General features: G+C 44.2%; 1 protein-coding gene across 1 annotated transcript in view; it reads right to left on the reverse strand.

Moving 5' to 3' along the window:
• The window catches only part of LOC309524077 (connector enhancer of kinase suppressor of ras 2-like), a 320,117-nt gene extending 302,005 nt beyond the window's left edge, over positions 1–18,112 (reverse strand). Inside the window, exon 1 of the mRNA XM_082208459.1 lies at positions 17,790–18,112. Coding sequence (XP_082064585.1) covers positions 17,790–17,856 — 67 coding nt within the window. The 5' untranslated portion in view covers positions 17,857–18,112. The remainder of the gene's footprint in view (positions 1–17,789) is intronic.
• Between the last annotated feature and the right edge of the window lie 9,096 nt (positions 18,113–27,208).

The following is a 27,208-nucleotide window of genomic DNA, read 5'->3' on the forward strand; positions in this document are numbered from 1 at the left end:
AAGCTTCCTTAAACAGGGCTGCCTTCAGATGTCTTCTAAAAGTCAGGCAGTTGTTTATTTCCTTGACATCTGATGGGAGGGTGTTCCACAGGGTGGGGACCACTACCCAGAAGGCCCTCTGCCACTGAGCCATGGGAGATAAAACAGAAACAGACTACAACACCCATCATCCCTAACCACTGCATGTGTTGCCTCATGGCTGAGGGGAGCTGGGAGTCCAGCAACATCTGAAGGGCCGCAGTTTAACGTTTTGAAATCTCTGTTTTAAAATTTATGCTCCTGACCCAAACGATTTTTTCCTTGCCTGTTTGGAATAAGGGTTGGACATGCCAGTCTGTTTCTGATTCACTTCATTTTTAATTCATTCACAATTCCATTCCAGTTCCACATTAATGTGTGGCTAAAATTAATAAATACACATATTAGTATTTAAATGCTATTTTATCAACAAAATATGTATGTTATTTATTTACAAAATTTGTACAAGGTTTGATTGTAAAAAAAAACACACCTCAAAGCAGTTTACAAAAAGAATAAAAATAAAATTATCAGAAAAAACAGTTAAAGCAACTATTTAAAACATTTTTTAAAAAAAATTAAGTCAATGATAAACTAGAAGCAGATTAAAACACACATCAACATTCTACATATCTGGGTATGCTTGCCTGAACAAAAGTCTTTTTAGCAGGTGCCAAAAAGAATACAGTGAAGGCACAGCTGCCTGGTTTCAGTATGAAGGGATATGTGTCTTTTTTTAATGTACATTTTTCTAAACACCTTTTATTCTAAAGCCCACATTTAAAATGTATGTTAGTACACTTTTTGAGCCGAGAACAAAATTCAGAGAAGAGCAAAATCCAAAGGGCATTTGGATCTGCAGAGGTGTAAATTAGGCTTAAAAATGCAGGTTGAACAAACCTTAGTTTGAAGTTCCCAGAACAATTCCTGCCAGGAACCTAAAATCCTGGTCTTATTGCCATTATCAGCCTCATGCATCCCGCCATAAACTTCCCCATTTGAATCCAAAATTAAATCTCATTTCTGTCTGTGGGATGGACTCTCCCCCACTCCTGCAAACAGATGCGCACCAGCAATTTTCTCTAAACGCTGAAGAAAGCAGAAACCCCTAAACAAAGCAGGCAAACGAAAAATAGCTCCACGTGTCAGAAGGAGCAGTATGATGCAACTGTCACTTCTGCGTCTCTAGCTGTTAGCCTGAGAATCCTTGTCAGCATTTTGCTGGCTCTTTCAATGACACATGTTCTCAGGGGCAATTTATGCAGAGTCAAAGCTGGTTACTGATAAACATGCCACAGACTTCATTGCCTGTTGAAGTGAACAAGCTCAGATTGCTGGGTTAAAAGAATTGGTGGCCCTGCACTATGCCATGGAAGAGTTTTTGGCACCTAATAACAATACCTTCCAAAGGTTCTGGGCTTGTAGGTTGCCTTCCTAATGAAGCTGTTATGACTGCCCTAAAGCCCAGTGAACATATTCTGGGCACACAAGGCCTATTTTCTGTTATCTATTATTCCAGGACTTAGTGATGACTACAGCAGGAACTCCATTTTAACACAGCGTCATTAAACACGAGAGCAAAAGAGCTGCTTTCTGCTTGTTCTCCCTGCAGCTGTGTGGTTCTCTCAAGCAAGCAAAATGGTATGCATGCCATTTTACCAGAGATGCGGGCTTCTTTTGGAACGATGATGCTCGGTTTTGGTAAGAGAACTAAGACACTTTTGCTTACCCCATGCTTCCTAGGCATGGGTCTGAGAGGATTTTCATTTGCTCCACCGCTCTCCCCACGAAAACCTGCTGTTTACCGCTGAATCGGAACAAACATAAATCCACAGAAAACTCAATTGGTGTTTGTTCCAATTCAGTGGTAAACAGTGTGTTTTCCTGGATGAAAGTGGCGAGGCGAGTGGAATAAAACATGGGGTGAGCACAAGTTTGGATGAGTCCGAAGGCTGCTTTCCTAACCTCAGTTACCTGGGAGTAAGCCCCACTGAGTTCAGTAGGACTTGCACCAGAGTGAGGATGGGGAGAAGTTTGTTTAGATCACATTTCAATGCAACCTTCCCAAATTCACACTTTCCAAGCTAATAATCAGTCAGAAGCACAGCTCTCCTTTGAAATTTATACTTTTCCAAATTTTGCAGTGCAGTTCTCCAACCAAATAATGTGTACAAAATGGAGTATATCAGTGAAAATAACATATAAAATGCATTCTCTCAGGGTGAAATGGCTTGCAGAAATACTAGGAAAAACTGTTTATAAAATATGTACTTTAGGATAAATAGATTGCACAGTAAGCCTTTAATTCTCTGTGGATTTCCTTAGATGTAAGACTTGTTGGACACAGTGGAACAAGTAAACTCACAGAGTCCTGCGTGTTTTGGTTGAACCTCATCTTTCTGGTATTGGAAATGCAGAATTGTTAGGTCTAGGTAACAGGGAAAATGCTCTGCTTTGTTGCCCAAGCAAGGGAAGATTACTAGGCTCCTAGCAATTATAGGTCCCTGCCTTTGCTAATCCGGAGGGATTAAACAAAGGGTGTAGCTGCTGATCCTTGTTTCTTTTTGAGCTTGGAGAAGACTCTGAGATTTGGAGGAGACAGAACATAGTCCCAGCCGTGCCATTAAAGTTTACTCAGTCAACCACTGAACTTCTCTTTAAGCACACCACAGCCTCAAATTCCCTCCTAATTCTCTCTCTTTTTTTTGCCTGTCATGCATCCTACATGACAGATGATAGGCCTCTCTTTGAAGGGTTGTCTGAGAACTGAGGAGCATCTAAGAATGGAGGAGACCCAGGTTTAAATCTCCGCTGAAGCTCATTGGATGACTTTGGGTCAGCCTATCATCATTTTTCAGTGGCTGCCAATTGATTCCCTGGCCCAATTCAAAGTTCTGATTTTGGCCTATAAAGCCTTAAACGGTTCAGGACTGCAATACCTCAAGGAACACCTCTTCCCATATGAACCCACCCAGACCCTGAGATCATTCTCTGAGGCCCTTCTTCGTGTGCCTTCTTCACAAGACATCCAGAGTGTGGCAACATGACAACAGGCCTTTTCTGCAATGGCTCCCCATTTCTGGAATGCTCTTCCAGGGAGGTTTGGCTCGAGTCTTCATTATACCTCTTCAACCAGGCTTTTGGCTGATTGACATCCGATTCCCCTTTAAATGTGTTGTGGGAGGGTGGGGAGATTATTGGTTTGTTTTTGTTTTTATTATGTATTCTGTATTTTTTATATTGTAAGTTTATGTTGTGAACCACCCAGAGATCTACAGATAAAGGCAGTATACACATTTAATAAGTAATAATGATAGTAATAGTCTGATTCAGTATCAAGACACCTTCCTATGATCCTGTGTTGTGCATTTGTATTTAGGTAAGATGCACCTGATGTGGGGCACAGATTGCAACTCTACGCTGTTCAGTGTTTATAGTTCAGTGATGCAGCCTATGCTTTGGATGTAGACTGTCCCAGATTCGATCCCTGTCTTCTTAATTAAAGGATCTCAGTTATTAAGGCTGGGAGAGACCTCTGTTGAGACCTTAGAGCAACTTCTCCTAAGCTGGTAGCCTGCAGATATGTTGGACTGAACCTCCCATGAGCCCTGCCATTGGCCATGCTGGCTGCAGTTCATAGGAATCTGAAGGCCAACAACATCTGAAAAGCACCATGTTGGGAAAAGCATGCCTTGCAGCATTGCTGCTAGTCAGAATAGGAAAGCAATGAGCCTGTTAAGAAGTTAGCTTCTTAACATTCTAAAGAACTTCTTTGTGCAGGTGCTTTTTCATGTGATGCTACCACATACACCAAGACTTGATTTTTGCTCCACCCAGAGTGAAAACAGCTGCCAGGAGTGGCACATCCCATGGGGGCAGAGCTGTCGTGCTACTTACCTGGATGGACCTGGGGAGAGTTTAGGGCTATGTGATTTTAGTGGGAGAACTGCTAATCTAGTGCTCCCATTGCTCCACCACTGCAGCCCCAGCCTCCTCTGCCCCTGCCCTGTCTAGGGAAGCAGCAAGTGTGCAGGTAGCAGGAGGGTGGCTGCATCCTTCCACAAGCACTGTCACTGATAGCTGTAAGCACCAAGCATTAAATGATGCTTTGGAGGAATATGTTTTTTCGAGACAGTTAACAAGCCCAGCAGTGACTGCTCAACTTAAGGTTCCGGCTCCTCCTCCGAGACTCAGACTCTCCTAAAAACCCTGCCACGGAAATAACGAGGCCTAAAAATAGCTCAGGTATTGCTTGAAGATGCTGAATGCTCCTCCGTCTATGCCTGTCATAATCCTGCCAAAACATTCTCCCACCAGGTAGATGTGCTACTGTAAGGTACGGTACTGGTTATGATTCAAACACAGGTTTGGGGGGGAAGCAGTGGGAGGTGGGGAAGAAGCAGCCTTGTCGACAGAAAAGCCAAGCAAAGTACTGCCTGTGCAAGATTTTCTTTGCTCTGTCTGCAGCACGGGAGGTTAATTCACCTCCGCTCACAGATGATCTCATAAGACAATGTTGATTAAAGGTCCAGGTTACAATGTTTGCACAGAAAAAGCTGTGGGGTTGGTCTGCCCTGATGGAACACTGAACGTAAGAACATAAGAAGAGCTTGCTGGATCAGGCCAATGGCCCATCTAGTCCAGCATCCTGTTCTCAGAGTGACCAACCAGATGTTCGTGGGAAACCTCAAGGATTTGAGCAAAAAAGCACTCCTTCCTCCTAAGCTTCCCAGGAACTGGTATTCAGAAGTGTTACTGTCTTCAGCTGTAGCGGCAGAGCATAGCTACTATGGCTAGTAGCCATTGAGAGCCTCATACCCTCCAACATTTCTCCAATGAAAACAGGGACGTCCTATTCAATAACAGTAATAATTTTATTATTTATACCCCACCCATCCGACTGGGTTGCCCCAGCCACTCTGGGAGGCTTCCAACATATATAAAAACATGAAACATTAAAACAACTTCCCTATACAGGGCTGCCTTCAGATGACTTCTAAAGGTTGTATCATTGGCGTCGGAGTCACATAACCCCATATCCCCTGACATTTCTCCGATGAAAATTAGGGACGTCTTAAGGAAAAGCAGGACATTTCGGGATCAAAACATAAAACCAGGACAGCTTCTGTAAATCTGAGGCTGTCCCTGGAAATTAGAGACACTTGGAGGGCCTGCATCCTCCTCTTCCATAGTCATTTGCAGCTTTCTACATGGTTTCATTTAGTCCATCACTGCCAACTCTGGCAGTTATCAGATAGATGTCTTTCCCATCACTTATTATGTGATTCTCTAAATCAGGGACACGGGATTTGTGGCATGCCAGATGTTGTTGGAGTCCAATTTCCATCAGCCCCAGCCAGTGCAGCCAATGGTCAGGGATGAAGAGTTGTAGTCTAGCAATATATGGAGGGCCTTTGGGTTCCCATCTCTTCTTTAGTTGGAGATGCCAGGAACTGAAACAGGGAGGACCTGCATGAAGCATACATTCTCCACCAATGAGCTACAGCCCCTGTCCCCTTTCACAGGCATGAATTGACTTGTTTAACTTTCAGATATGTCTTCTTACAAGGTCTTGAGGTGTGCTACTGCAATACTTATTTTACCGTAATTGCCCTCGTTCACATCACCGAATAAGAGATAAAAAGGTGGTGCAGATTTGCATGGAATTTGAATACACTATCTTATATGTATAGATGCCTGATTCAAAATAATTACTGTAATGTACACAGAAATTCAGTACATCTCACCATGATGGGATGCAGCTAGATCACCTGTGTACCTACGTGGTCTGCTGTCCAGGCTCTCATAGCTGATGGACTACTTCAAGGTCTCTTCTCTCCCTTCTTATGGTTCCCGATGTTTAAGCTAGACTTGCATAGATCCTCCCCAGCTACACCCTGCACCAGACTTGCTTCATACTTTTATTGAGTCACCAGGAGCTCCCAGAGGCCTTATTTATTGTTATATTTTAGAGATGGAGTTGCTATTTGGATTTTCTGTTTCAGGCTCGAAAATGTCCAGGCCTAACCCTTTGGAGGCTGGGCATTACATTCAAACAGACCAACAAACCACAGGTAAAAGAAGATGGCACCTGATAAGCTGCCAGTATGGTTCAGCTCTCAGGTTCTCATTATACAGAGGTGTCACTCCCTGTTCCTATCTTAACCAGTCAACTGTGCATTCAATTTTCTTTAGTGCACATTTAAAGAATAATTATCTCAGGAGAACCGATCATGATAACCATCTCCAATTAGGAACTGCTTATCTCACTCCTAGCTACACTACCAGCATCAATATATGTTGGGCAGTACAGCTAAGGGCTTAGATAATAATCTCCAACTGGTCTAAAACCAATATACCACTTTTATAGGTCATGGGATTACCTCCAGAGAACCTTGGGTATTGTAGTTCAGTGAGATGCTTGCTGTTAAGATATCCCTACCCATCTTCTCCCCCCAAAAGCATACAATTCCCAGGATTCCCTGGAAAACGGGAATGACAATTAAGCTGTTTTAGATCTCTCATGTGAATATGCTCTCAGTAAACAGAAATGGCACAGTGCATATGAGAGGATTAAATGTGGAAGGAACTAATAACAGGTACAAAGCCGCTTGGCGAGAATATGGTATAATGTGCTCTGGTGCAGGAAGGGGCAAATATGTCAATGTTGGTTTCTCCCAGAATCTCATTTTTTCCAATTATCAGTTCAGTTCTCCACAGTGGTTTGCAAGATAGATAGATAGATAGATAGATAGATAGATGTCATGAAAATTCACCAGCATTTCTCCTAACATATGCCTGGGGAAGGGCCGTAGCTCAATGACAGAGCAACTGCCTTGCAATTCAGACAATCCCAGGTTCAATCCCCAGCATCTCCAGTTAACGACTCCTGTCTGAAATCATAGCGAGCCATTGGCAGTAAGTGTAGACAATACTGAGCTAGACAAACCAGCAATCTGACTCATTATAAGGCAGCTTCCTGTGGTCCTAGGTATGCACTTTCTCCTAATATTCACTATTTTGCAGAGCATTTGTGTTCATTATTTTCACTAGTAGGTGCATATTAATGCAAACTCTACCCCAGCTTCGCCATTTTTGTACACATCACTGGACTAGAGAACTGCATTTGAAAATTCAGGAAAGTGCAGATTTTGGAGGGTGGCTATGTTTCAGTTTGCTTATTGATTCCGAAAGAGTGAAGCAGGTAGGTTCCCCTTTAAAATGTGAAGTGGACTGAATTTCTGCCCCATTCCTAGTCTGGCATTCCGTGGTGCATTACCATTTTTATGCACTGCGTTCTGCAAATCTCGGAGACTCCCTTTCCATGACACATTGCTACAAAGCAGGTAGTGACTTAATGAGAGGCAAAGGAGAGAGACTGAAGAAGGGATTGCCAGAAGCTGCATGAGGTGAATGTTAACAAGCCCATTCACATCATCAGCATCTTTGCTCCCTGCTCCCATCCTTCTACCCCCCCCCTCTTTTATGAACCCTATTGGAACCAGGGAATTACGTACTAAGGAAAACCCTTCTGCTGAGAACATGTAATTATTCTGGGCAAGGATCAATGCAACATGGTTAATCAATTTACCAACTGAATTTGCTTGTATTTTTCTTCTTTGTGGCTGCAGCCTGGCTGAGAAAGGAGGGGAGGTAGAATTAGGAATGAGGGTGAGAAACTGGGTTTTGCATTTGTGAAATGGGGCATTTATAGCTGAGCATTCATTATCACTGGAACCTCCAGAGCTTTTGGCAGGCAAAACACTGCTATCAATCAGCAGGACTTGGAATAAATGACTCCATATGAGGCTATTACTTTAAAAGGTGCATTTAAGAAGGAGCTGATCTTATATATTTACGTGCACACACAGCTGTTTAATCACCTTGCAGGCTGCCGAGAACCACAACTGATTTTGTTGCTGTTTAACTTGAAACACTGTGATGTCACACACAGAACCATTCATTTATACACATATGGTGCTCTCTTGACTGCAAAAGAAACACATCGGAAGGAAAACAAAAATTGGCTGCTCACAATTCTCAATGAAATTTTGCAACTGTGATTCTAAAATAAATGCAGCAACAACACTTATACCTTTCATTTAACAATAAGCATGTATTGCTGGAAGCAGACAGGATGCTGCCACAATCTGGGTAGGGGCTCGAATTCCAGAGGTCTATTGTGGGGGATTCCCAACCCCTCCCTGCAACAAATAATGGTTTCAGAAGAAGGGTTGTCCTCAGAACTGTTGCAATGGCTGCAAGAATTTCCCTTCCGTGATTGCTCTGATATTGCTGATTATCAGACCCTTCCACCACCACGCCAGCTGAAGCTATTTGCATTTTGAAAAAATCTGCATCTGAGATACAACGATGCATATAACTCTGTGCCTGATTTGGCCCTGGTTTTCCGGTGGTTTCAATTTAAAACATTGTTTAATAGTTAGCTGTCATTTTATTCTGCAGTATTTCACTTCAAGTGCTACTTGATGGCAAAGAACATTTTTTTTGGGGGGGGCGCAGTTACCATCTGTGTGCATGTATTTATATAGATATAAAAATGCGATGAGCATAGGAAGCTGCCTTATACCGAGCCAGACTCTTGGTCCATCTAGCTCTTTGCTGCCTGCACAGGCTGGCAGCAGCTCTCTTGGGTTTGAGGCAGGGGGCTTACCTGGAGATGCCCGTCACTGACCCTGTGACTTTCTCCATGAAAAGCAGAGACTCTGCCATTGTGCTATGGCCCTTCCAAGAAAATTTATGGTTTTGCTGAATAGAGGTGCAAACCTTGTGGAACAGTTACTATCTGCAGCACATAGCTAAACTAGGGAGCTCACTCCCACAGGGGGCAGTGATGGTCACATGGTTTCAGCAGATTCGTGGAGGAGAGGACCATTGGTGGCTATTAGCCATGATGCCTATGTGCTGCCTCCATAGAGACAGTAATGCCTCTGGATACCAGTTGCTGGAAACTTCAGGTGGGAACAGAACCCCTTTAGGGCTTCCCACAGGCACCTGGTTGGCCACTTTGGGAAGAGGATGCTGGCCATTGGCTTGACCCAGCAGGCTCAAGTTCTTATGCTATGTTCTTCACGAGGTTGCACGGCAAACAGGGATTTCTCTCTAAGCTAAAATGCCAGCATACTCCCTCAAGCTGCACAGTGGGAATTGGGAAATTGCAGATTGTTAGACCCCCCCCCCCCGGGGGGCAGACGGAACATCAAAGTGCACTTTGCCATCTCACATGATCAGCAAATGCAATAGAACAGCTACAGAATATATCTTAAGAACCTAGGAAACACTGTGCTGGCCCATCTAGTTCAGAATTCTATTCTCGCCATGGGCAGCCAGAGGCCTTTGGGGAACCCCAAAGCAGAACCCGATCACAACAGCACCCTTAGCAAATGACAGCTCACTGAATTTCAATTTGCATGCTGTTGTGGGAGGTATGAATCAGGCCCCATCTGCCCCATATGTTTAAACCAGTACAGTGGTACCTTGGTTGTCGAACAGCTTGACTCCTGAACAAATCAGCTCCCAAATGCTGCAAACCCGAAAGTGACTGTTCCAGTTTGTGAACATTTTTTCAGAAGCCAAACATCCAATGCGGCTTCTGCTTGAGTGCAGGAAGCTCCTGCAACTAATTGGAAGCCACACTTTGGTTTTTGAACGGTTTCAGGAGCCAAACGGACTCCTGGAATGGATTAAGTTCGAGAACCAAGGTATCACTGTATCTTATCACTGTTACAGTCATGGCTTCCCCAAATAATCATAGTAATTGTAGTTTGCTAAGGGTGTTGTGAGTTGTTACACTACACCTGTTCCCCTCACATAATTAAAAACCCCAGCGTGGTTTAACTAACAACCCTTCCCCAGGGATTGTTCTATTAGTCTCCTCCTAACAACTCTTGCCACCCATAACAAACTACAGTTCACAGGATTCTTTGGGGGGAAGCCATGACTATTTAAAGTAGGACACTGCTTTAAATGTACAGTGCAGATGGGGTCTTAATCAGCGTCCCTTGAAAGCTGAACATGCTCAAGTCGTCATTGCTGCTTTGGGGTTCTTGCCCTCTCTACTTTTTAGGGGTCAGTTTTGTACTTCTTCTAACCCCAGGGTCCCCTGTACCTACCTCCTGTGCAAGTCACAACCACTCCTGCAAGTGCACCTGCTGAAACTTCCCCGTCATTTTGCTTGCTCTGTGCATACAAAGACACATACAGTAGTACAAAGCTATTTGGAATCCTCGGAAACAAGTTGCATAGAAGGAGCCTTAAAAAACAAAGCAATTTCTCAAAGTACCTTGGTTTAAGAACTTAATTCGTTCTGGAGGTCTGTTCTTAACCTGAAACTGTTCTTAACCTGAGGTACCACTTTAGCTAATGGGGCCTCCTGCTGCCACCGCACCGCCGCCACACGATTTCTGTTCCCATCCTGAAGCAAAGTTCTTAACCTGAAACACTATTTCTGGGTTAGCGGAGTCTGTAACCTGAAGCGTCTGTAACCTGAAGTGTCTGTAACTTGAGGTACCATTGTATCTCGCAAGCTTTGCAGGGCATCTGCAATGTGGAAATCAGAGGGTGTTTGTAAGACATATATAAGGGGGGAGGGGGGCGCATGTGCCCTATTTGTTGATTCTCAGGTACCCAGGGAATCAGAAGGAAAATAGAAAGAAGAAGAAGAAGAAGAAGAAGAAGAAGAAGAAGAAGAAGAGGAGGAGGAGTTTGGATTTGATATCCCGCCTTTCACTCCCTTTAAGGAGTCTCAAAGCGGCTAACATTCTCCTTTCCCTTCCTCCCCCACAACAAACACTCTGTGAGGTGAGTGGGGCTGAGAGACTTCAAAGAAGTGTGACTGGCCCAAGGTCACCCAGCAGCTGCATGTGGAGGAGCAGAGACGCGAACCCAGTTCCCCAGATTACGAGACTACCGCTCTTAACCACTACACCACTATTGAGTGGCCATGGGGCTCAAACCAGGAGTCTTATGTATGACACACTAGTTATGAGAACATATTAAGTTGCCTTTTACTGTCAAACCCTTGGCCAACCTTATCTACTCTTTCTAGCAGTGGGTGTCCAGGAAGTCAAGCTCAGGTCTAAATTATGGTAACCATTTCTAACTTGGCATCTGTACATTTTAATTCAAATCAGTTCAGTTCAGTTCAATTTATCTACTGCCCATTGGTGTGTATACATATCAATTAGTACATACAGATGTTATACAGATATGTGTCCTCTCATGTGTGTGTGTGTGTTCGTGCAATGCATTTTTTAAAAAATAAATAAATTGTGGGCAGGGGTATGATGCAAAGATGGGCAATCTAGGCTGCCCTTTGTGCCTCTGAGGAGCCAGACCACCCACCATGCTCTCCTGCTCATTGCTATTGTCTTCTTCAATGCTTCTGTTGCTCTATGGGAGGCCTGAAGATTTGAGGTGTGGTGTGTGTGTGTGTGTGTGTGTGTGTGTGTGTAAAATGAATATGCAATGCATTTAGCTGCCAACTCTTGCCGGTTCCTGCACCGGAATAGGCTTATATGTGAAGATTAATTATCTCCAGCAAGTTCCAAAGATCTCAGAAGCCCACTTTGAAGAAATTTGGAGCAGGCCTTTTAGGGTGGCTACCTCTGTTCTTTGGAATAGTTTTCTTGCTGGGATACAGCAGGTGCACACTGTCTGCGCTTTCCCGAAACAACTGAAGGCAATTTCCCCCACCCAACAGGTTTTCGCAGCTGGAGATCAAGTCTTTGCTATGAGTGTCTATTTTGCATTGCTTTAGCTTTGTTTTAAATGTATCAGCTGTTTTTGGGTGTGTGTGTGTGTTTTAACTGTTGTTGTTTTGCCATTTTTAATTGTGTATCACCTTGAAGCAATTGTGTGAATGGTAATTAATAAATTGATGATGATGATGCTAACATCTCTTATTTTTTAATACAGCGTGGTGAATCTGCAGCCACCTTATCATGGAATCCACACCCACCTCTGTCCTGTGACTGGTGAAATCCCTTGTTTATGTCACATTTCATCTCAGTTTGTTTGCTTGTTTATTCATTTATTGCATTTATATCCCACCTTGCCTCCCAAAGATGCCCAGGGCAGCGGAAAACAGACCAGCAATAAAATAACAAAATAATAATGAAACAACTTATCCAAAACCGACCAAACACAATCACATACTTGCACAGATAATACTATCAAGGTGCTAGGAACAGAAATGTTCAATCATCGAATGCCCGGGAAAACAACACTGGTTTAAAATTCTTCCTGAAAGGGGTGGGTGGGAAGATGCACTTCACAAGGGAGGACATCCCACAAATGGGGAACTACCACTTTAAAATGCTTTTTGCAGGTCAGGGCTAACTGGGCAGCACTTTGTGATACCACCACCAACAAGGCCTTGTTGCTGATCATAGGGTCTGAGATGGTTGATATTGGAGAACATGCTTTTGGGGGGTACTTGGACCCCAAGGGCTTTGTTAGTACTTACACCTTGAATTGGACCCAGCAGGCGACTGGCAGCCGATGCAAAGCTTTCCAGACTGGTGACACATGGTCCCATCAAGCTGCTCCAGATTCAGAGTCTTAACTTTTCAAGACTTTGAATGACAGATTAGAGTTGGACCAGGGGTTAGCAAACTTTTTCAGCAGGGGGCCGGTCCACTGTACCTCAGACCTTGTGTGGGGCCAGACTATATTTTGAAAAATAAATAAATGAACGAATTCCTACGCCCCACAAATAACCCAGAGATGCATTTTAAATAAAAGCACACATTCTACTCATGTAAAAACACGCTGATTCCCGGACCGTCCATGGGCCGGATTTAGAAGGTTATTGGGCTGGATCCAGGCCCCGGGTCTTAGGTTGCCTACCCATGGATTAGACTTACAAGCTGAACAAAGCTTGAACTGCTCACTGGACTAGGATTCAAAGAGACAAGGAGAATTCAAAGATGGGTCTCTACTGTAAGTAGAATGCACTTCAAGGAGACATAAATTTTGGAAAGCTGAATGAGTTCACACTAGTTAATTCTAACCTGAATGAAGTCTCAACAGAGAGAAACGAGGAAGCCTCATCATTTGACTATCTGAGCAGGTTTGCAAAATGTAGAAGCTGAATTAGTTGGGTGGGTGGGTGGGTGCAACTGTCAGGGGTCCTGTACCTTTACCTTTTTTACCTTACCACCACCACCACTTTGCTCTATAAGCCATGGACCTCAGAGGTGCACGCAATACTAGTGGACATGGATTGACAACTTTCCTTTCTCTCTTCCCCTAGCCCTGTTTTCCATGCTTTTTAACAGCAGCCATACACATAGGCATTTTATTTATGTTGGCAATTATCTATTATCCTACCTTTCCACTCCAGAGCAAAATGCTCAGGGCAGCTAACACCATAAATTTAAAAGCAATATACACAATACAGCAGTTTTAAAAAACACAATGAAAGATACAGCAGTAAATTTAAAAAAGCAAACAAACTTACACTGAGGAGGAACATTGTAAACTGCCTTAATACCAGGACAGACCACTTGTCTCTCTAGCCCAGTGTTATCTACTGCAATGCTCTTCTACGTTGGGTCCCCAGATGCTGTTAGAGTGCAACTTCCATCATCCCTTACTATTGGCTAAACTGGCTAGGAATGATGGGAGTTGTAGTTCAGCAACACCTGGAGATGCAAGTTTGAAGTACCCTCATCTACTCTAATAACAGCGCTCCAGGATCTCAGACAGAAAAGCGCCACATTTCCATCCCCTGCCACTGACTCCTTTTTTTAAACTGGATATGCTGAATAGATGCTCAGTTCCTCATTTTTCCTGCATTTAGCTCAGTTCTCTAAAATTCGACATCAGTGTGTGTGTGTTATGAAAATAAACCAGCATTTTAGGGCAAATTTCTTCTAAGATGTGCATTTTTGTGTGCAGTTTTACTTAATATGCACACTTTTGCAAATGTATAATGGATTTTAAATGCTAGTTCCTCCAATATGTACCTTTTGTTGCACACTTTACCTGAGTATACGGACTGTTCTACACATTGCTTGGTGGAAGAACTGGAGTGCAAAACTCAGAAAAGTGCAAATTTCTAATGATGGATGTTTCGGTTTGGGATTTGATTTTTTTTTTTAAAGAGCAAACTAGGTAAGTTCATACTGAAATGAGAACAGAATCAGATTTCTCCCCTATCCCTCCATTCTGCCAGGCAAAGGAGGTGCTCTGCAACTAAGCTATCCTGAAAGGAGCAAAGGGGGTATGGGGTAGTGGGATCTGGTTGAAAGCCTCCTGAAACAGAAGAGTCTACAGATACACATGGGAAGCCTATAAAAAAGAAGCTAAAAAGGTTTCCCAGAACAAGGACATCCTGGGTGCTGCATCAAAGAAACTCCCATAGAGGAGTGCCATGTCAAATCTGAATCCTAAATACTGTCAGACTCATTTGCTTCCTTGGAGTAAGATTGCAATTGAGAAAAACAAGTGTGTGTATCTGCACTGAGCTCCATAGAATATTCACCAGTTTTGATTTTCAGAAAACTAGCAATTTTGGCAGAGTAGCACCCCCCCCCCGCCCCGTCTGCAAACAAGGCTCAGATTCTGCAAATATTTACACTTTTCTGAATACTATTTGGCTGCTGCTGCTGCTTCCTCTTCCTTCCTTCCTGAGTCATATGGGTGATGCCCCCAATCTGGAATCGCATAGTAAATGGGAAGTTATTGTGATGCTGTGTCTTAACATAGTGGTGGCATTGCCAGACACCTCTAAATAAAGTCAGGCGGGTCAGCACAACCAATCAGTTTTGGCTACAAGACAATGCTACTGAGGGCGATTTTTGAGCCTCATGCAAAATATGATAAGCAGCTTCAGCTCTGCCCTAATTTGGGCAAGTCCTCAAGTGGCCACACTTAACATTTTAGCTGCAAGATAATATTTAATGAACCCTTTTCTCCTGTTTGGCTGCATAGCTCATGCTATTATATCTGTTCATTGGTATGGAGCAAATGCTAAAGGAAAAATCTAATCCTTTGTTGGTAGCAAGAGCAATAGGGGGCTTTTGTGTGTGTAAATGAAGCCTACATGTCTGTGTGCACTCAGAAAGCCCCCTACTGAAGGAAAGTCCTGTCTGCTGCTACACACGCTCCAGTTTCATCCTGCAAAATTTCATTTTGAAATAATAGCCCATAATGCTGAAAGGAATCCCCTTGCATTTGTTATATCACGATGTGCAAAGAGATAAAGACACAGAAGATCTATAAGCGCACCATAGCATGTTTTAGCAAGCAACTTGGGGTCAAACTTGATGCAATGGTGGCAGACGCATGTGTTAAAACTGGTAAACTGCTAAATTTTTATGAAGTGGTGGGGAAGGGGGCTATTTAATTCTTACACACACACACACGCAGAGAGAGAGAGAGAGAGAGAGAGAGAGAGAGAGAGAGACACAGAGAGAGAGAATTCCCCCTACACATTTTTCTCCTGCTGCAACTTTGACTTGGAGAATAGGGGGAGCAGGTTTGGATCTGGAAGGAAAAGAGTTGACAGGCAGGATCTCAGCACCCTCCTGCACAGCATTTTTCACCCCCAAATTCCTCTTGCATCACATAAATTTGGCACAATCTGCATCCAAACACGGGGACTCTGCTATCATACTTTTAATCATCATTTTAATCATACTTTGTCTGATTAAATCCTAAGTGTTTGGGATAAGTAAGAGTTGTGTCCTTATTTGTCATTCCAAAAAAACTGTTTGCACACATAGAGGATGAGAAAAGTGCTCATTCCACTGGTGGTGGATTTTCTTTCTCAGCTATGTTGTAAATATAAAACCAAGATCTATCTGGAACCCAGCAACAAGTACTATTATTAATTTTTATTTATTTATTTATTTAGAAAACCATGCCTCCAGTAGTGTTGCGACCCATCATATCACCTGCATTTTGGAAATGTAACATTTTCACTACACCCACAAACCCTTTGAATACAGTAACAAAGCTATCTAAACAGTAGGATTCTTCCCTCTTAGACACCAGTGCTCTATTTCAGTGGTGTCCCAAGACCTTGTTAATTTCAAGACTTTTCCTGGCTTAGCCATATTGGAATAATGACCCCCTCCATGAGGGTCAAGAAATGGATTCTTGAGAAGCCAAGTTTTTGGATTCTTCAGATGTTACCCACCCATACGAGGGCTTATGTTGAGGGTACAGGTGTGTAACAGCACAACACACTACCCTGTTGGCAAGAAGAGTTGCACAAAACTGTTGTGTGTATGAATAGTGGCAGTTTTGCAGAGTAGAAGCAGGGAGTACATTCCACCCAACTCAAAAATTATCCCTATGCATAACCATGTAGAATTATGTCATGAAATCATGAAATATAAGCAGTTTTGGATTCCAACTTGGGCCATATATTGAACGGAATTATATTGTGTATCATATTTTGTACATACAATGCACCTTTTGGAGATCAGGGCTATATTAATTGCATACAAATTAAAACCAATGTCTGGTTTAATAGTAAAGGAATTTTAAAAGGAAAAGGTGATGGTCCTTCAGTATAATACTGCATGCAGATACACACACACACACACACACACACACACAGCAATATAATGAAGGCCTGTGTATTGCATATGCATATATAAATAGAAGTATATTGCTTGTTACCGTGTGTCCCTACATCACAAAGAAATGTTCCACCAGAGTTCATTTTGCAAAGCAGAAAATGTGAGTACTTAGCTTGCTCCTTAAGGCCAGCCCTTTCTCGCAATGTAGGTCTCCACAGATACATACTATTGCTTGCACCCCCCTCCTTACTCAGGAAAAAAAGAAACAAGATTCATTGTGTTCAGAAAAGTACTTCAGTGCCTCCTGTCCAAATTAATGCCTACTGATACCATAGACTGAGTTTCCAGATAGAAAACATGGGCTTGTATGGTGGTAGTGACTACACAATGCATGGTGTGGGTGCGTGTGTGTGGAATCCGTAATTCCTGCCAAGTTATCCTGAAGAGTTTCTCCTGCAAGGTTGTTTTCAGGTGTCCCTTGCTGATCCCTCGTTGTACTCTCCATATATGGCAGGGGCTGCACTGTCCACAGTGCTGGGGCGGGTTGTGGGGAGATTGTCACGGAGGATGCATGACATAAAATACAGAGAAGCTACAAGCAAAGCTGGGGAGCTCAGACTCTAAGCAACCTGTACATGGCTCAGGAATCAAGGGTGTCATCCTCCCATCACTAGCTATATGCTTGAATCCCCCCCCCCCACATGCATACTAGTGCTGCAACCTACTGCATCAAATCACCTGTTCCGAACACATCAGAGATAATCAGGGCATTTTTTAAAGACAGCCAGGCATAAGATCATTACACTGTGCAATGGCTAAATGGGGAGAGGGAGGTGTCTTCTGCTTCTTAGAGCACGGGCACATTCTACAGTCCCGCCAGGGTTTGGGCTCACACATGCAATCAGCTCTCATCCAAGAGATTCCAGCGGCACTTTAGCATTGGAGTGTCAAATTAAACACGCACACGCACGCACCAAAAACAGCCTGTCTCCATTCAGTCGTGCCTCTTTCTCAGTCAACTCGCTTGCATGAGACAGCATACCGATCTTCAAAACTGAGAGAACTCTGCACATTGGAAAGGAGCAGGGGCTGGGATCACAACAGTGCATCATGCCTAAAGCGCAGGTTATGAAAGGCCAGCGGGGAGAGAGAGAGAGAGAGAGAGAGAGAGAGAGAGAGAGAGAGAGGCAGATTGCAATATAGAAATACTCTTACCTTTCATCCAATCCACTACTTGTTTGGGCATCCACTTGCTAATAGGTTCCATAACGAGGGCCATCATCAGACCACTTTATCGTTCACACGAGGAGGAGGAGGGAAAATATTGAGAAAAAGAGGAATGGGAAGCAGGAAAGGAAAAAAGAGAGAGGGGTGGGTGGGTGTGAGGGAAATGAAACGGATCTCTCAGAGCATGGCTAGAGGAGAAAGCGGGAGGATTTCACGATGCAGTCCAAAGATGAGCTGACGCTTTGTCCCTCCAGCTTTTTCCTGCACTGATTCAGTAATGTATAAAATTACGCTGCTTGATCAGCTTTAGCACCTCCCCTGCCGCACACAGCCAGCAGCCCTCTAGAGCTCACTGAATCAGGAAATGGTGCAGTGTGTCTCTACTTACTTACGAAAAAAAGGGGGAGAAAAAGAAAGAGGCAGTCTCTACACCCAATGATCTACTTATTTAGGCTGGCACAAATATGAAATTACAGTGCACACTTCAGCTGTTCCAGCCTCCCCTCTTCCCCCCTGCTATTCCAGCCTCTAGAGCTGGATTTTTGACTGGCTCTGGGGATCACGGATGAGAGAGGAGAGGGAGGGAGGGAGGGAGGGAAGACAAGGGGTGGGAGGGTGGGAGAAGACGAATGCAAAGATAACGATATTGCTAGCTGGAACTTGATAGCGGATTGTCTCTGTTCAGCGGCAAAAGATGCTGACTGTCACTGAAGAATTAAAAGAAAGCATGATAGCGTTTGGCAGCTGCCAGCAAAAAAATAAAAAAAATAAATGCTGAGCATCTTCATATACACTCAAATGCAGGATGTCACCACCGGCATCTATAATCATGTAATTCAGAGCGTCACATGCAGGAGCGGGACTGAGAGCCGTACCAAGGTAGCCCTTGTCCATCTCAGATTAGCCCCTCTCAGTGTTCGGAGACCCCAGTGCCCTTTTCTCATTTCTGTGCCTCGTTTACGGCAAAAGAACAGCATCACCTCATGAATCCTCTTCTACACTGTCATTGGCCACGGGCTGCAATATAAGAAGTCCAAGGTAGTGCATGGTTTATTTATTTTTTAAGTCTCCAGCATTTAATTCCTTCTGAAATTCACTGGAGATTTTACACACACACACACACACACACACACACCCTGCAGAAGCTAAACTTCTGCTGCTTGGAAGAGGGGTTATTATAACATGAGAAGGAGGGTTTGCACTGGATTCATTGCTCAAGTAGGTGTGCTTCTGAAGCTCTATGGAGAACTTCGTAATTCACAGAACATATGTCCTCTGTCAGAGGGTTAAGCAACTGCACACCCTGTGATTATCTGTCTTCCACTGTCCAAGGTGGATTGGTCACAAGATGCTCACTTTCATGGAAGAAGGAGGGGGAGAGGGAAGAGAAGTAATGGACCACAGCAACATCCTTCCTGCCTCTGGAACAGCAGCCTCTTGCTTAGAATTCTGCATGGTTTCTCTCCACCCCAGCCTCCAGCCCTGGGCATGTCAAGGCAACAACTTCCTTCTTCCATAGTCAGGCAACATAGCATAATATTGGAAGCATACAGGGTCTACTCCAAATGTTGCCTGCTGGAGCAGCACATATGTAGGACTTCTGAGGAGCATTAAATCAGCTTCTGCAACAGTTATGGGAAACCCTGTGGCCCTCTGAATTTTACAAGACGCCGAGTCCCAGCTGCCCTAACTAGCATTGCTGTTGGTCAGGACTGATGGGAGTTGTGGTTTAACAACATTTGTGAAGGCAGTGGTTCCCCTATCTCTATTCTAGAAGGTTTGCACATTTGAGATGAAAAATGGAGGTTCAGCACAGGCAAACACATTTTTTGAATACTTCTGAGAAGAAGCTAAAAGAACTTCGATAAGACATAGCAAGAGAATGCTGAGGGATGCTGCACATTTCTAGGAATACAGAGAAATGTCACAGGGGAAAACACACCTGCATAGGTAAACCTTGAACATAGGGATCTGGGTGCATATTGAGGGATTCCTTCATGCTGTCCTACTCAGGGGAAATCTATAGTTGGCAAGAGATGGTAATTTCCAATGAAACTTCACAGATAACTCCACTCCCTTAAGTACTGTTATTGGTTCCTGCAGGGATGGGTGACCTGTGACCCTCTAGTGCAGTGTTGAAGCAATGATTCTTCAACATTAACTTTGTTGGACTGGTCATGTTGTGCAGATGCCTGCTGATCATCTTCCAAAACAACTACTCTATTCCAAACTTAAAAATGGAAAGCCTAATGCTGGTGGTCAACAAAAGAGGTTTAATGACTGTCTCAAGGCAAATCTAAAAAAATGTAGTATAAACACTGACAACTGGGAAACACCAGCCTGTGAGCGCTCCAATTGGAGAACAGCCTTTACCAAAGGTGTCATGGGCTTTGGCAAATCCACACCATAATCAACTCCTGCCCGGAAACCAATGTCACCACTGTGGAAGGATGTGTGGATCCAGAATTGGCCTCCACAGTCACTTACGGACTCACTGTTAAAACCATGTTTATGGAAGACAATCTTACTCGGCTTCGAGTCATTGCCAAAGAAGACAAGAAGAGAAGTTGTTGGACAACTAAAACTCCCACCAGCTCCAGCCAGCATGGCTGATGGTCAGGAATAATTGCGAACTACAGACTAGTAACAGTTGTGGGGTTACAGGTACCCCATCTCTGACAGACGTGGACACACAAAGTGTTTCTTTTTTAAAATCAAGACTCCTTGAACTCCATTTCTCACTGCCTTTCTTCCTGCCCAGGGTGACCCTGCCCAATGCCTGTCCCTCAGAGCGAGTGTGTCATGTAGGGCGGTACCTTGGCAGCCACAGTCGCAGCTTCTCCTCATTGCCTGCTCTCCAACAGCCACTATGGGCTGCCCAAGGGAATAGGCCAGCAGCAGTAGCTATGGATAGTCCATGGGATGCTATCTTGCAGCATCTTCCTTCCAAAGCTCAGCAGCGGTTGCACTGGTGGGGGAAATAGGGACTTTCCAGGACTGAATCAGAAGCTGAGATGACTTTTGTAATTCTGTGACCAACCCTGGAAAATCGGGACACTTGGAAGGTATGAAATAATTGATGAGTGAATATGTTCACAAATGTGAATCCTACCCATTTATAATGCTGCTGCTGTTACAGCAACAGAACTGCTTCACCTCACAAACGCTGCTCTGAACCAGGGTGGGCAACTTATCCTCCAGATGTTGTTGGATTATAGCTTATCTGCCCATTGGTGATGCTGTCTTGGGCTGATGGGAGTTGGGAGTCCAACAACATCTGGAGTGCCACAGTTTCCTCACCTCTGCCCTAGACTGTGACCTAGGATTGTTTAGCACTAAGGAGTACCCTAGTTGACTGAAAATTGAAAAACTATCCTGCTTGGGTTATATTGAAAATGGACTCTTAAGCAAAATGGAATAGGCTGTGTCATAACAATATATTAACCTATAGTTACAAAGACAGCAGAAAGCAACCTCTGCAACAACGTGACAGCATTGGCTATTAATGCTTCCGTGTCATGTGATGTATATGACTAGAGCATCTGTTTGGTCTTACACAGCTGGTTTTATCTCCCCCACTTTTTTTGGCAATTTTTTTTTTAAGCAGTAGAATATAGCTGAGCTGTTGGCTTGCCCTGTCCTAGTTCTTTAAAAAAAAAAATCTGCTTCTGATTCAGCCTTGCTCTATTTGCTGCTCTGTGGCCAGAGCCTGGAAACATGCCCTCAAATTAGAAAGCACAGCGTGCAAAACCTAGTTGAGCTGACTTATGAGCCACCAGAGGGTAAATTCACACCAATATATCATCTCTGGGTTTTGGGAGGACTTTGGGCAAAACACCCTAGTTGGGCAGGTGGGGCTCCCTATCACTGCCATCACTATGTGTTAAGAACATAGGAAGCTCAGCATTGTTTGCATCAGTGGCAGGGAAATTGAGGATCAAGGGCCAAATGTGGCCCTCCAAGTGCTTTTATCTGGCCTTTGAAACTCTCTGCAGACAACACACCCCTCACTGGCCATGCTGTGCAACTCATGTTTTGCTTCTGGTCCTTGGCATGTGGCCCCCTGGGATGTTTTCCAGAAGGCAATATGGCCTGCAGTTCCCCACCCATGCACCACACTAGCTGACAGTGTCATTTTGGGATTTCCGACCAGAGACTACCTGGGGATGCTGGGGACTGAACCTGGGGTTTTCTGCCCATCCCCACCTGCCCTCTCCCTCTTGCCCCAATCTGCACCAGTGCCCAGAAGGAGAGGGCAAGGAAAATGAAGGTTAGTGCTCCTTCTCCTTGTTTTTGTTTCTGTCTGCATACAGTGGTACCTCGGGTTACATACGCTTCAGGTTACAGACTCCGCTAACCCAGAAATAGTGCTTCAGGTTCAGAACTTTGCTTCAGGATAAGAGCAGAAATCGGGCTCTGGCAGCGCGGCAGCAGCGGGAGGCCCCATTAGCTAAAGTGGTGCTTCGGGTTAAGAACAGTTTCAGGTTAAGTACGGACCTCCAGAACGAATTAAGTACTTAACCTGAGGTACCACTGTATTTAGATAGGGGAGGTGCACAGACAGCAACAACAGTGTGGGAAGTGGAAAGCCAGGAGGGTGTGGAGTGGGGCATGGTCAGCAGCAGGACACTGCTGAGGTATGGGCCTCAGCAGATGCCGGGTGCCAGCTTCTAATGCCAACCAATATTCAAACAGCTGCTTCATCTTAATAGGAGCTGGCGTTTTTATCAGCACAACCCTATGCATGTCTACTAAGGAGGAAGTGGAAAGAAAAAACTTTTTTCTCTCCCTTTCGTTGACGGGAATTGGTAAGAGGATATATTAATTATACTGTAACGAAGGTTGCATGCCACTCCCAATCTCTGCCAAGCAATAGTAAGATTCTGGGAGGGTTCTATGCACTCACTCAGGGTTGTGTTTCCATTAGGAAAACCGAGATACAGCAGAGGCTAGTGTCTTTAAGAGTGTCTCTCATTGTCCCTTTTTAGATTCAGCAAGCCTGGGTCCAAAGCAGCAGCCAGTCATGGCTCCTAGTCTCTTGGTGCAGCCTCTTTCAGGCAGTAGCACCAAAATGGTTCTCCTTACTTCCTATTTCTTGTTCCCAGAACACCTTTAGATTTAAAACATTACAGATTTTTCTGTGACACACCCCATCACCTTGGCAACCTGTCAATTCTCCTGTCTCTGTTCACTTGTCAGAACCAAAGAGGACAGTTCTTGTGCATTGCATATGGCCCTTAATGGCTTAGTATTTGGCTAGGCTGGGTTGCACAAGCTAACCCAGGAATTTCCTGACTGGCACAGTTGTTCAGCTTGCATTTCCCTTCACAACCCAAATATTATCTAATTTCTACCATTCACTGGTAAAATGGTACTCTAGTTCTGGTACTCTAGTTCTATTACAATATTTAATCCTCTAGAGATCCATGTGTGTGGCTGAACGCAAAGAAAAACTGTTGGTACCTGTTTTTAAAATGTGGGGCTTTGCAATCCTTCTGTTAAGCAGTTTCATGAAGTATGAGAATATAGGCTTTCAAACCTTATTTACTCAATTCAGCTGCACGAAGCAGTGGATCCTTTTTTACCCCCTTTTCAATAAATAGAGCACAAACTTATTTTCAATAAACAGAGCACTGACTACAAAGTAAGTTTAGAATGTTTTACTTACCGTGTCTAGGCCTCAGACAAGCATTTTCCTTTTGCAGCAGCAATAGAATAATGTAGAAATCTTATGTAGAAACACAGCAAAGCTGCCTCAGACGTGTGTCTGAGGTTGGCAGCTACGTTGAAACACATCCACCTTCATGGCTTACAATGAAGAGAGAGAGAGAGAGAGAGAGAGAGAGAGAGAGAGAGAGAGGATCAGGAATTAGGCTTTACTCCTCCCTTTCAGGAGAATAGGGGGCATGACTAGATGGCCCTTTGGGCTCCTTTTCTACTCTACAAATCTGTGATTATATGACCTATGCTTACTCTAGTAATTATAACTCTGTGGTTCTTAACACCTTCATATACTAACTAGAAAACATGCATTGCTAGGTTTGATTGCTAAAATCTCCTACACTCATAACACTCATGGACATATACTAACTAGAAAACATGCATTGCTAGGTTTGATTGCTAAAATCTCCTACACTCATAACACTCATGGACATCAAATAAAACTGAATGTTGCAGGGTTTAGGACAGACAAAAGAAAGTAGTATTGTACACAACGCACAATTAAAGTATGGCATTTGCTCCCACAGGAGAGGGGCAATGATGGATACCATTTAGGGAAGTTGCGGACTATTGTATTTTAATATTTTGTTAGAAGCTGCCCAGAGTGGCTGGGAAACCCAGCCAGATGGGTGGGGTATGTATACATACATACATACATACATACATACATACATACCAGTTTGGATGGCTTTAAAAGAGGATTAGACAGGTTCATGGAAGATAAGGCTATCAAAGGCTATTAACCCTTCTATTTGAATACCAGTTGCTGGAAATCACAGGAAGCGAGAGTGCTGTTGCAATCAGCAGTGGTGTAGCGTGGGGGGTGCAGGGGGGGCCGGGCGCAACATCTGGGGGTTAGGGTTAGGGGGCGCAAATCCACGGGTTAGGGGGCGCAAATTACTTGCCTTGCCCCGGGTGCTGACAACCCACGCTACGCCACTGGCAATCAGGTCTTGCTTATGGGCATCCTGTTAGGGCATGATCACTATGAAAACAGGATGCTGGACTAGATGGGCTATTGGGCTGATCCAGAAGGGCTCAAAAGAATACTGCTATGTTCTTATGCTCAAATGTGGCAGGGTGCAGGTATGTGATGTTCACTACCACCTTGTGCATGCTTCACCTTATGTAGTCCAAGGTACATGTGAACCTTGTTTCCCAGACATTTTGCAATGACCCAAATCAACAGTAGCTTTCACATTTGTCCTGATTCCTGGCTTCCTATGGAAAGCTTTGTTGCTCCTCTCCCACAAGTCTCCTTCAGACCAAACAACAGACCTACATTTTATTTTCAGCCTCTACTTCCCCAGGGACCTTCTATCTAACTACAGCAGATGCATAAATCAGACATGCTCTGTAGGAACTACAAGCACCAGGACAATTGACCTAAAAAACAAAACAAAAAGGGGAGCAGAGGTCCCCCATCCCCTGCTACAACATGCTGCAGCCCATTCCTCTGGAAGGCTATAACCTTTTCCCAGATTCCCTTCCTGATCCTTTCTGCTCTTGATCTGCTCCTGTTCTGAAAAGGCTCTTCTTAACAGCTTCAGATCTTAGAATAATAATTAAAAAAGCTAAATCTCTCGAGACTCCTCGGGCATCCTTCTGGCATATTCCTCAGTTTGATGCTGCAACAGAAGTCACTTTTGGCTACCTAAACACACACACACACACACACACACAGAGAGAGAGAGAGAGAGAGAGAGAGAGAGAGAGAGAATCTTCCCACCATCACACACTTACCACTGTGACAAGGTGCAGTGTGTCAAAGGTGTGATACACTGATGTGCTGTTAAGTGATCTTTCCATTGCTTGTTCCCGCTAAGACGACTGAACAGCTGGCTTCAGAAACCATTGATACTTTAATAGCCTTGCTAGTTCCACTGTGAATAGCCTGGAATTTTCTAAAAGGTTACAGGAGCTTTTGCTTCCAGCTATCACTCCGCACAACCCCTGGCAACTTCCAATGCACAATTAAGCATCCAAAGTGCTTTCAGACCTTATAGATACATAAATGTTTGAGGGCAGCTTCACAGGTGCACACACTCTGTGTACTGCAGGCACACATCTAAGACTGTCTGCCATCATTGTCTTCTTTCTAGGGCACATGTTCACAGGCAGCAGCTGGGGGGGGGGGAGATGGAGGTGCACACCAGCCCTTATAACATTTGCTTCACTGTTGCTTACCTGGATAGGAATGGGGCAGCTGCCAGGTCGAGGTTACACCAGTAGGACCACTGCTGCCACCATCTGGTGCTTCTGCCAGCGTGTCTGAATGAGCCTGACTTTACCACACTGTAAGCAGCATTGGCACTGGTGCCAGAAGGACTGTTCTGTCCCACCACCTTACAGAAGGCTTCAAGCACGAGGTTTCCAGCGCAGCCTTTGGAACAGCCCCCCTGAAAGGGATGCAGCAAAGGGAGCTGGAAGCAGTGGTGCACTGGAAAGGGGATACGGGGGGAGCATTTTATTTGCATGATGCACAATAGAAGGTGGGCATGCCTTAGAAAAGCTGCAAAAATCAGGCACTGGTGCATATAGTGTGGCAGAGGTGGGTGGAAGGGGCATGGTGGTGCAAAGTGGAGGGGCAGAGTGGGACAATACTTTCCGTTTTGCCTCAAACGGCAAAGCAGGAAGCGCTGTCCCTGCTGCAAATGCTTCCCATGATTTATTTCTTTAAAATGTCCCTATCTCCCTCTCAGTCAATGGAGACTGGTCTATTGGGAGCAAATAGGCAACCTCAGTCTGCTCTCAGCCAGCCCCTGCCTGCCTGCCTTTCTTACTTGCAACCAGTGCTGGGAGTGTTTCTGCTTCTGCCAGCTTCCTCCTCCCTAGCCTCAGTGTTACTCTTGTGGAATTCAGCAAGGAGTACTATAGGAACAAAGCTAGAATCAGTTGGCATAGCCTGTCGTTGGCTTCACCTACTGGTAGCCTAGCTCTTCCACCCTACCAGTCCATATGGATACCAGCCACCACTGCTTCTAGCTGTAGGGATCCACAACTATTTTATGTTAGTCCTTGCTTGAATGGCTTGGAGAAGTCAGACTGTGGCAGGATGTGGTCTTCTTTGCCACAAGGCTCATTCACAAAACCAGCAGGTCATTCTTTATGCTGGCCCCCTAGCCAAATAGGTTGGATTTTGCTTTTCTGATGGTTCCTTGCCTTGATCTCCAAACTTGGTAAGATGGAAGACAACATAGCTAAATCAATGTGAATGCTCAATAAAGACCAGGCATAGTTTGACCTCTGTGTAAGCTTTGTGTGAGCAAATTGGGAAGAACGCTCAATAAATAGGTTGGCTAGAGGAGCCCCAATACAGCAATGGGAGAGAAAAGGAGCAGGAGCAGCCACTCATCTTTGTCTCTGGGCTGTGGTGTGGATTGGGACCAAAGTGAGAGGACATCAAATGGGCATCGGTGGCAGTGACTGAAGAAGTGGGCCCAATCAAGGTATTTTGCTCAAATGGCACAAATTTAAGTCCTTGATTTCACTGGTCTGTGACTCTTTCAGATGTTCTTTGTGAATATGGACAGAGGGGGGAGAACCTCACCACTTTGTCACCTTTCAGCTGGTCATAATAAAATATACTGTGCTACTGCTGCTTTTGAAATTTGTTTATTTTCTTTCTTTCTTTCTTTCTTTCTTTCTTTCTTTCTTTCTTTCTTTCTTTCTTTCTTTCTTTTGGT

This window comes from Podarcis vaucheri (genome assembly GCF_965113315.1).
Source record: "Podarcis vaucheri genome assembly, chromosome: Z".
NCBI classification, from domain to species: Eukaryota; Metazoa; Chordata; class Lepidosauria; order Squamata; family Lacertidae; genus Podarcis; species Podarcis vaucheri.